We start from the raw sequence: 11,447 nt of genomic DNA on the forward strand, positions 1-11,447 counted from the left end.
GTAGGCAGTAGGTGCAATAGTTTGGCTGTAAGTATAGTATTAACTTTAAATTTACATATATAGCCTTGTATAGCATTGGACTTTGGACTTAAAACAATTCCCTAGTTTCTACTCTGACCTTGTCAATTATTAGTGGAAATGTGAGCTTGTCAACTATCTTTGGGTCCCTTTGCAACATTTAGTCTCGTTTTTATCTGAGTATGCAGCTGCTCTAAGGATTCAATCATCTTACACTGTGTGCCTAAACTATAACCATGCATAAAACTGTCAGCACTTTAGTATATAGCATATAGCATAATGAAGATTGGGCTGAAAAGGTTTTGTATATAGACTATGATGAGCAAACTATTTTAATCTGTTAACTGCAATATCAAAAAGATTAAAAGATGTAGTTGTAATTATAGACTGTAATCAGCTATTTACATATTTAATATTTTATCATGGTGATGCATACAAATAGCTACTTCACCATTGCCTGCATTTTGCAGATCTGTTGTCTAACTTTTTCCACACAAAAGCACACTAAATAACAGGCAGCATATATTATCTAAGAAGTTTTATTCAATATAAATTTGCACACTCAAAAGTTTAAAAAATTACATGCGTGGAAATTCCCCCACTGAATATAATAGTACTCATTTCTAGTTATCTGGTTACTTCACATAAGATTCTCATTGACTCTTGAGACATATTACTAATGAACATGTGAGATATATGATCAACATTCTAGTGCTGAAGAATAAGGGAAAAGTATGATATACAATAAAAAAGAAGAAGAAAGATTAACACTGTACTTTTTTTAGAATGGAGTATGATATATAGAGCAATTTAGTTAATACATACATTGCTATCAAATGGGAACTTCAAAGTACAATACAAAGAACTGCATACTCCTAAGGAATAGGACATGGGTTCCATATATGAACCAGCATTAAATTGGAGTATATAACTATGCCATAAGCAAAGTGACAACTTCCAATTCAACATCAAAAAAGTCATACTGCATACTCCTAATGAATAGGACATGGGTTCCATATATGAACCAACATTAAATTGGAGTATGTAACTATGCCATAAGCAAAGTGACAACTTCCAATTCAACATCAAAAATGTCCTACTGCATACTCCTAAGGAATAGGACATGGGTTCCATATATGAACCAGCATTAAATTGGAGTATGTAACTATGCCATAAGCAAAGGGACAACTTCTAATTCAACATCAAAAAAGTCCTACTGATAATAGAAATACCAAATACCAACTACATAAAGATATTAAAAACAGCAAAAAGTGGGGGCTCTTGTCTATATAAGACAACCTACATCGTGCAGTCCATTGCAGACTTAACAACGCCTGCACCTTCCTCTATTCAGTGGTGGCAAACTTCATGTTGCACTATCATCATCCAAGATAATAATTATCTCAGAATCATGACTGCCTTCAGCCTCATCACCATGGAAATCAAGATCATTAGCATATGCACCTTCATCTTTAGTCTCCAAAGATTTGTTCGCATCAAACATAAAAGTAGTTTCCTGAACAGTTTCACATTGGTTGATGTCCTCAGACTTGACAACAGCTTCACAAACCATATTGTTGTTATCTTCTACAGCAGCCAACAATTGAGAACTGGAAGTCAATCCTCCAACCACAGCAACACTAACATTGCAAACATTTGTAGTCTTTCCTTCATGAACATTGCCAGTGATCTTCTCTGCCATCTGACTGATGTCAGTTTCAGAATCCTGGCGAAGAGGGACATGATCCACTTCCATTCCAGCAGAATTTTCATCAGAAACCATCTCAACATCACATGCCTTATCTTTAGGGGAATGAGTGTCTTCTTCTTCTTCATCTGATGAAAAACCAATCAATAGTTTCCTTCGTGGGTTGCGACCTGTTCTGAGAGGTGATTCCCTTCTGCCTAAACCAGAAGATTCAGCATTCTGGTTTATGATATTCTTCTTATGTTCTTCAGCATCTTCAAACTTGGTGAATGGTGGTAAGAAAAGATTTTGTAGTGAAGCTAGCGAAAATGTAATTAGTACGAGTAACCGTTCAAACTATTATGGCAAAGTAACTACTCCAAATTAATTAATATGAAATACCGAAATAATGAAATACGACTATGAATGGAGTTTGGAATTTATAATTTATAAGTTGATCTATTGTTCCTCAAGCATGAATTCTACCTTGTTTGGTGTGACAACAACTTCATCTCCATGAAACATTTCAATAATTTCTGCATCAGAGCATATGTTAATGACCTCAAAACAATCATCTCTTCCCATCATGATATCGACCTTGTTGCGAACTTTAAACAATAACTCTTTTCCAGCAAGTTGTTCTTCAATTTCAGCTGGGATGTCACCAGGAGGGATTACTTTCCTCTCACGCTGATGTCACCAGTAGGGATATACATCAAACAATCATGTCAGGACAAAATTCATAAAGCTATATATACACTTAACGTAGTATGGTATCAGACTTAAACAACTAATCTTACAGCAATGGAGTTAAGAAGCTCTTCACATGTGAATCCAGTTAGTTCTCAGCATGAGGGTCACGTAAAACGAATATGGCGCTTTCAACACCGTCAAAGACCTCGAGCCTAAGCCTGAACCTAAACATATTGAAATGTAAAACGCATTGAGGCAAATTGTCATACACACGAATCACTAATTGTATACTGAGATTGAGACTTTATGCATACTGGATACTGGATTCATACTGATTATGTGTATAACAGTAAAACGCATATAAGAAAAAATGAGAATGAGAAAATATAATTCAAACCTATTAACCATCTGGTCAATTGATCGTCCGCACTTGAGGCAATCATATCTGTGACCATTGAACCTGAGTTCAGTGTAACAGCGGCACGATGGGTAATACCAATACTCATCACGAATCACTCCGACGATCAAAGCGTGAACAACAAATACACCTGCCTGTTATTGAGTGCAAAAATGGCAATTAAAATGATAATTCTACCGATTGTTCTATGGAAAAATAATGAAATAATGAACTAAACTTAATTAAAACATCTGGAATTAGTATAATATTACCTGATTTATTTCAAGTATTTCTGTGATAGTCTTTTTGGGATGGTTGACAAGCATGTCATCTCTGATATTAGATGGTTCACTGGTTCGAATGTACCCTACAGGGCCATGGAAGTTGATTCCAAACCTCCGCATTCTACAATAAGAAACAGCTACTTTATAAACCCTTTAAATATCATTCATAGTTCAAATTATTATAGAAGACCATAGTGGCAACAAAGGTGGTAAAAAGTTCATAATGTAAGAAGCCAAATAAGATCACCTCTCTGTTAAAGAAGCAATTTCCTGCATGTCTGGGTCGATTAGGAGCTTTGACGCAATCGGTATGCTTTGGATAAGGACCTTGTCTACATTAATTAAGGGAGGAACTTTTAATAAAAGGAAATAACAGTAAATTTTATTTTGACATAGTTAGATTAGATTAGATGCCTCCATTCAATAAAATGCTCAACAAATATGATTAGAAAGATGGATATTCCTTACCTCTGAAGCTGCTGACTCTCAAAATTGTAGTACAATGAAAGGCCTCCTAGTCCAGTTGGAAGCAAGGTATTCAGCAAGTATGTCAACTATATTCCCAACTAAGAGACAAGCAATCTGACCCCTGTGAATAAAAGAATACAAAAAATGAGATTCTGATTAAAAAGAGAAAATAAATGCAGTACTGGGATGCTTCAAATCTGGAATGAAAGAACAAACATATAGCTTCAACTATGAATGAGAGCATAATGCATACATCACTGAATTACTGCTGCATAAGTAGATAAATGGATGTAAATATAAAAACGAAACTGATATTGAGCGTTAAAAGTGTGGAAAACAGATTACCATGAATCCTGAAGCTGCATAACTAACATCTTGCGCATTCTTCCTTCAATGATAAACATCTTGACATCTGAAGCAGCAGTCACAACTCCAACGATTTCTGCATCAGGAATTGTAAAGTTTAAAACTTAAGTTTTATGGGTATGTAGCTTAACTTCTTTTCTTTGGTAATAAAGAATCACTTCAACAAATATATGATTTCTGCCATAAAACAAAATATACATGCTAATGATGCTGACTTAACAGCAATCCTAACACTAACTTACCAATCAAGTGATCAATATTGTTCCTGTTAGCCGCAATAAAAGGGAGTATTCACAAACGACCAGCCATGTCGAGGAATACGGACGTCAAATGATTGCACGATTTGAGTGAAAGTATGGAATATAAGTCTGAAATCATGTGTTGTGAAGCGAATGGTGTTGTTAGGAACAACCCTGAAGTTCATAAACCTATAAACCTTCCCAAGTTGGATGTTGCGAGTCAGAGGATGTCTTCTGCAAGCAGATGCTTGTATCTTGGTCCCCTGAAAACATATCATATTAGGTTATTTAAAGAGTTCAATGAATCAACTATAAGCAGTCATGACTATTCTACGGAAACAACAATATATGTTAACATATTTTAACATGATATTATAAATGTACTGAAAATCATATCATAGTAAGACCACAACTGATATTTTCATTCCCTTATTTGTCTTACTCTTCTCTTCTTTATCTTTCAATGAATTAGATGCAGTTGTAATTGTAAAAAATAACTTAAGGGATTCAAGGTATTTATAAAAAATTTGTAAAAAAGAAAATCAGGGCCTACAATGTTACCATTCTATCAATGAGGATCATGTCCAAGTAATATGCTCCTGGATTGTTAGCCATGAAGGGAATCCTCCTCACTGAAGTCACGCGGACCTTGATGAAAGGGTGATTGATAGGACGAAGAAAGGTGAGATTGGAATTGAAGCTGGTGCTGCAGATTGCAGCCAATGGTGCTTCAACTCTCATCTCAGCCATAATAGACTCAGCAGAATTTAGGGCAAGAATGACCATGTGGAATAGCAAGTGTGGGTAAGTGAATTATCATTGTTGTATTTATAGTAGATTACACATTACAGGGGATGGAAGATTAAATCCACTTATCCACTTCCACTTATGCACTAATGCACTAATCCACTGTCCAATAATCTACTAATCTGCTAATCTACTAATCTACTAAATAGAGCTCACAGTGTAAGTATACTGACCTTATGTGTGAGCAGCTCCCAAGTTGTCAGTAACGAAAAAATTGGAGGCAATGAACAAAGGGGTTGTGGTGCTGATATATGCTGCTAACGACTTTACCACAGAGTGTGCATAGCACTCCTACTCAGAAGATGCTCAGACGATGATTACCTAAGAAGATATCATGAAACCAGTAAAGCAGGGTGTTCTTCAGTAGGTCTGCCATATGCATCTGCATATCTGCAATCTACAATATACTCTGCTTTGGTTGATTTCATGATGAAATGGGATACATCTTCGACTTATTTCTTTTGCAGATACTACTGGAAGATACGCTGACATTGGGAGATATGGGTAATCACGTATGGCAAACTGATGCCAGGAGAAAATCCACAACCTGCTGTGGAACGTTGAGAATTTTGCTAATTAAGGAAAGGTTTATGAATGAATTGGAAAGTGAGGTACTTTAAAAGGATAAATTTGAGCTTGGATAGTCTTGCCTAACGGATGAGGACCAATTATCAGAGGAAGGCTCCTGATGTACGATTTCTTGATGAGTAGACACGTTGGAGGGCAAGAGGTGTATATGTAAGGAGATAACATAGGTGAATGATGATAGGTGTCAGTTGAAAGAAGCATTTGGGTTTCTTTCTTCCCTTCCAAAAAGTAACTGATATTGTTATTTTTATTGTTGCTCCTAACCAACACAAAAACCAATTCCTAACCAAAAACAAATTAGTTGTCATTCTTTCCCAGGTCAAATAGTTAGAGATCAACCGGAAAGATGATAATATCTCCATTATTTTCGGTTACACAAATAAAATATCAGATCATATATCATATTGGAAATAAGATAACATAAGGTGAAACTAATGAGTGGTAAGGGATATATGATATGAAGATTAAAATAAAGAAGATTTACATGATATCAAGTAAGATTGGAAATGAGATAGAGATTTTTTTTATGATTAAGAAGATAAACGTTAAAGAGTAAGGATGATCTTCTTTATATGAGATAGTAAAGAATAGTTTTGGGAAAAATTTGATTTAGATTGACTACCAAAAAAAAAGATTTAAATTACAACAAATAATAATTTGATGATATGATATATGAAGATTCAAATAATGAAGATTTACGTGATTTCAAGTGAGATTGGAAATGAGATTGAGATTTATTTTTTTTATCATAAAATGAGGTTGAGATTGAATTAATTTGTCACAATTTATAATTAAATTACAATATACATATATTAAATATTTTAAGTGAATATGAAAAACAGATAAAATCAAAACTAAATTATTTAACTTAGATTTAGACATCTACATTAATGATTACTAAAAAAATTAGCAATATCTAATATACTATTTAATTTAATATTTACTACCTTGCTAATTTACTTTTTATTTATTTAACTAAAATCCATAAATTTTATAATAGGATCATCTTTTTAATATTGGGGTGGGAAATTATAACTTGTACTTTCCAATCTAATGGATTTTTTTTTCAGATGAAGTAGTTTATTTTATTCGGTCACTTATATTTTAATATTTAAAATGTTTAAGAAGATAAAAGTTAAAGAGTAAGGACGATCTTCTTTATATGAGATAGTAAAGATTAGTTTTTGGAAAAATTTGATTTAGATTGGCTACCAAAAAAAATTTTAAATTACAACAAATAAAAATTTGATGACATGATACATCTCAATTTTTGAATTTATGCAAAATTTTGACAAAAAGTATAAGTAAGTACGAGATTTTTAATTAGAGAAAAGATACTATAGATTAGATATGATGAGACTAATAACCACATACGAATACCCACAACAATATGGTAAGTTATAGATGATATATCTTAATCTTAATAGTAATTAATTAGGGATCAAAGAGAGGGCTTGTGGGAGCATACTCAATACTGAGGAGGTACTGTAGTAACACTGAATATGATTTCAATCCTAAGTACATAGCTTAATGGTTTATTCAGTAGGAAAGTACAGAAACAAAATGGTGGATTAAATACTAATGGTATAAACGCTTACCCATAAAATAATGAGGATTAAAAGTATGACAGCATAGCAACCACAATTCTTATTCCGTGAATTATCTCCAGGTGATGAACTTGTTGAGATGAAGTGAAATGAATGAAATGAAATGAAACAAAGAGATAGAAGATCTTGCAAATACATTGACAGAATGTGCTGAGTTATATAGTGCAATGTGATGATATGTGATGATATACTATGACCATCATTATGGACCAACCTGTGTTAGGTGAGTACAGTTGGGAGAATCTCTAGTTGGTAAACGGTGATAACTAAAATAAGGATGATTGGTTGTGAGCTTTAATGATTCAGAAATAAGATTTGTATATTTGAAGAAGTTGGGATTGGAATTGAAATAGGATGCTATATGCTATTTACGTGTTAGAACTAAAGGTACAACATAAAAGAGATATAAGACATTGATATTGATATTTAAAACAGATACTTAACATAGATAACACAAATACAACAAAGCCAAGGTTCAGCATGAGCTGTTTGGCATCGATGTACAGGTACATAGCATAAAATTAAACATTAAACATAACAAAATACAATATCTCACAGGATGAAACATAGGCGTTGACTGCTAACAAACAACCATAACAAAGTACATATCGCATAGTAATATAATCCTAATATAGAACACAGCCAGCTGACAGTAGGGAAAATATGAAGCATCCTGTGAATCAATAACTGTTTCAGCGAGGGATTTACTCATGCTCCAATTTGACAGCCTTTAGTTTCAGACGCTTCGGGGGATTGGGCAGGCAATTAACACTACCAGAGCTCTGCACAGATGAGCATTGGCCAGACGCCTCCCCTGTTGATATTTCATCAAGAGACTCAACATTTGGGCCTATCTTAGAGAGGTCTGCAGAGCAATCAGCACTATCCTCAAATCCAGCAGATGTTTTGGGAAATTTACCGGCAATAACCATCTGCAAAATGTAAATGCAATACCAATCATGACATACAGACATCAAATATGAAAAATGACAAACCTAATTAGATAAAATAGGATCTAAGTTAATTAGATGTCGAGAACCTTGTGGGGTGTTTGAACCTTTGACTCGTCATTGAATGCTTCAATCACAGCAAGATCAGTGCATATCTTCTTCACCTTGAATGACTCATCAAACTTTTCTGCGCGATCATCTGATTTCTCCACTTTGAAAAGCATTTCACTCCCAATAATGTTCATTATTTCAGTAGGACATTCATCAGAATCTTTTCCCTAAAGTAAAAGTCAATTAATAACATATTGTTAATATTATTATTTAGTACATAAATCAACAACTGAGTATATTAGTATGTTATAAAATGTAAACATGACAACAAATAATCAAATAAGCTAATGACATTATTTGGAAATAGGGAAACAAAGCAATGCAACACTTGGACCAAAAACCACCATATTTGATTATAACCTTAGATGAGTTGACCAACTGTTGGCAGCTCCTAGACAACAGTTGCTGACTATCAGTGTCAAATAGCACAAAAACAGCATCTGCATCTCCATCATTCACCTCTAACTTGATCCGGAAACTGTTCATTCATGGGTTGAATAAAGCCAGAAATAAAGCCAGGAAAAAGGTAATTAGGAACAATAAATTATAATTAGATTAGATCTCATCAGTAACGCATTGATAAACTGCAACAATAGAAAATTGAAAATTGAAAAAGAAAATATTTACAACACAACCATACCATGGAATAACTGAAAGAACATAATTAGAGCAGCTGCGACAATAGTACATCCCATCCCTGGTGCTTACAGCTTTGTGGCAGCGACAAGATGAGTACCACCATTTCTCTCCCTGAGTTATACCAGCTATTGTAGCTCTAACTACAAAAACTCCATCCTTCATGAATGTACATGAAATAACCATACCAAATAATTAAGGATGGGTATGGGTACAATATATAGCTATGGATGACTTGAAAATTTGTATGCAGATATAAGATGATAAACTACAACATACCTCAGCAGTGGTGTTGAGTTGTTGTATCGTTTTCCTGGGATATAAAGTAAGGAACTCCTCACCTAATGGAATGACTCGGATATCATCGTCCTCAGCAAAATCAGCTATATCAGCTATAAGCTTATCAAATTCAATTCCATGGATAGCCAACCTTGCAATTAATCAAAATAAGGGCATTAATGGCGTTAACTAATATGTCAAATGTCAAATGTAAAATAAAGATGATCCGTTCACTCACCCATCACGAAAAGTAGCAGCCTCTTGTGTGGTCGGGTTCCAAATAACATTTGTAGCATTCATAACATTTTGAAGTACAACATCACCTGAAAAAAAATTAACAGTTAGCAAATTCACCATACACAAACTGATCACCAATAAACTTATAATAATATAATAATATTAATCTTAACTAACCCTTGAATGTCTTGACCTTGACAAATTGCAGAATCACAACAGCCATACGATAACCATTAGAAGCAACTAATTCCTTGACAACATCAACATAGTTGCCAAATAAAGCACACTGAATCTTCCCCCTATACATATAATGAAAACAAAATTACTCAACTTACTCAAATTAGATTATGAATGCAGCTTGCTTAAATTTATAACTGTTCCACACATACAAAGGCAGGGGGGTAAGGTGGCTAGAAAAAAATTCTTACTTATCATCAGTCAACTCCATCTCAATCATCCTAGTAACACCACAACCCTTACTGTATTGTTTTTCCTTGGAAACGTTAGTAACCAAGCCAATGATGTCTGCCAATTGATGGAATGAGTTAAATAAGTTAATAAGTAAAATAAGTTAAAGCATATGAATGAGAATATTTCATAAGTTCATAAAAACATTATGTGATAAAGAAATAAAGGTTAAATTGAGAGTTGAGAAAGTTAGAAAAAATCAAGGGCATTAACCTAATTAACCTAAATCAACCTAAAATCCTAAAGAATAAGCAAGAACTTGGCCAGGAAAAATTATTGTACCAATCAAGTAGTTATAATCACCCCCAGTAGCTATGATTTCTTCTGAATTCTTGAAGGTAAACATGTTCAATGGAATCAAGGGATCCTCTTCAAGAACAGCCTTAGTTTTGTCAACCAAATTGATCTTGAACTCGTTGTTGGCAGCCATGAAAAAGCCACTGTTGGTTGAAACCATAAAAGTCGAAATCCGGTAAACCTTCCCTTCAAGTAGATCATTCTTAAATTTAGTGATTAGATTGTTTCTAGCAATGGCCTCAATTTTAACCCCCTAGCAAAAAGAGGGAAGATAAAAATTAGATATTAGCTAAAACTGTATATACAACTGGGAAGAATATATATTACCATACACCAAATTGGGAGAATAAACATAAACATAAACAGTATACACAATAACACATGGTAATCTACACATCTATGTAATGAAGATTGGTCTGAATAACAAACATATGATATCTAATATCTAATGTACATAATACACAATACAAAATGTACCGATTATGTAAACAGTAAATCCATATACATAAAGGAACCAAATAAGCAGGCATAAATAGACATAGACATAGACATGGACATAAGGAAAATCTAAAGAAGTTGGTGCAAAACCTCATAATCAATTAGCACAATGTGAAGTGAATATGGCTTCATTGGTAGATTCACTGGGCAACTTTCCCACATACGAATGATCCTAACCCTAATACTTCCATTACTTTTACCCGAACGTAAGCTACTTAGTTGATTCAAACGCCCAACCATCTCTACCTCTTCTCTAGCTCTATCTCTATCTCTAATTCAGTTCAAAGCACAGAATGAAGCACAAGAAAATACACTTGGTGGATGGTGAATTTATAGGGGGAAATTCTTGCTTACCGTATAGTAAGAGCCTCCATCTGTATCTGTAATATGTGATCCATCTGTAAAGCAACCTACACAGCTGTTAATGGTAGCATGAGGGAAGATGACGAAGAGCCTTGGGGAGTATGAACCCATGCAGTTGCTGATTGCATACACAGACAAAAAACCCTTCTTCAGGAATACTTTGGGCATCTGCTGAGAACAGCGTCACAGAGAGGTAAAATACGTAATCCGTAGGCCAACATTCGAGCCTGAAGGCAACCTAATTGAGAAGTAAAGAAGGAGAAGTAGAGAAGGAGCACAAAGGGCAGAGCAAACGACTGCGTGATGACGGAAATGTTGAGAGAGTCGACTCTGGAATGGGGATGATGCAATTGTGTGACAACATGGGTTGAGAAGTAAAAAAGGAGAAGTAGAGAAGGAGCACAGAGGGCAGAGCAAACGGTTGTGTGATGACGGAAATGCTGAGAGAGTCGAC

At 34.4% G+C, this 11,447-nt stretch overlaps 1 protein-coding gene across 1 annotated transcript; it reads right to left on the reverse strand.

The window, feature by feature from the left end:
- Nucleotides 1–7,573: 7,573 nt before the first annotated feature.
- On the reverse strand, nucleotides 7,574–11,447 carry LOC130743332 (uncharacterized). Its single transcript, XM_057595528.1, has 10 exons — nucleotides 10,985–11,447; nucleotides 10,118–10,385; nucleotides 9,796–9,892; nucleotides 9,545–9,666; nucleotides 9,369–9,453; nucleotides 9,131–9,281; nucleotides 8,856–9,010; nucleotides 8,576–8,693; nucleotides 8,194–8,382; nucleotides 7,574–8,086 (listed from the first exon to the last, which is right to left on the reverse strand). Exons 1-10 carry the CDS (start codon nucleotides 11,159–11,161, stop codon nucleotides 7,859–7,861), a joined length of 1,590 nt encoding a protein of 529 aa, XP_057451511.1. The 5' UTR covers nucleotides 11,162–11,447; the 3' UTR covers nucleotides 7,574–7,858.

Source organism: Lotus japonicus, chromosome 3 (genome assembly GCF_012489685.1).
Source record: "Lotus japonicus ecotype B-129 chromosome 3, LjGifu_v1.2".
Classification (NCBI taxonomy): domain Eukaryota; kingdom Viridiplantae; phylum Streptophyta; class Magnoliopsida; order Fabales; family Fabaceae; genus Lotus; species Lotus japonicus.

Excerpts from the sequence above, each read along its gene's own strand:
- LOC130743332 (XM_057595528.1), bottom strand. The coding sequence starts at position 11,161 with ATGCCCAAAGTATTCCTGAAGAAGGGTTTTTTGTCTGTGTATGCAATC. Across the intron at positions 10,386-10,984 it reads ATGGAGGCTCTTACTATACG|GGGGTTAAAATTGAGGCCAT; the intron begins GTAAGCAAGAAT and ends TCTTTTTGCTAG. Across the intron at positions 9,667-9,795 it reads ATGGAGTTGACTGATGATAA|GGGGAAGATTCAGTGTGCTT; the intron begins GTAAGAATTTTT and ends TTATATGTATAG.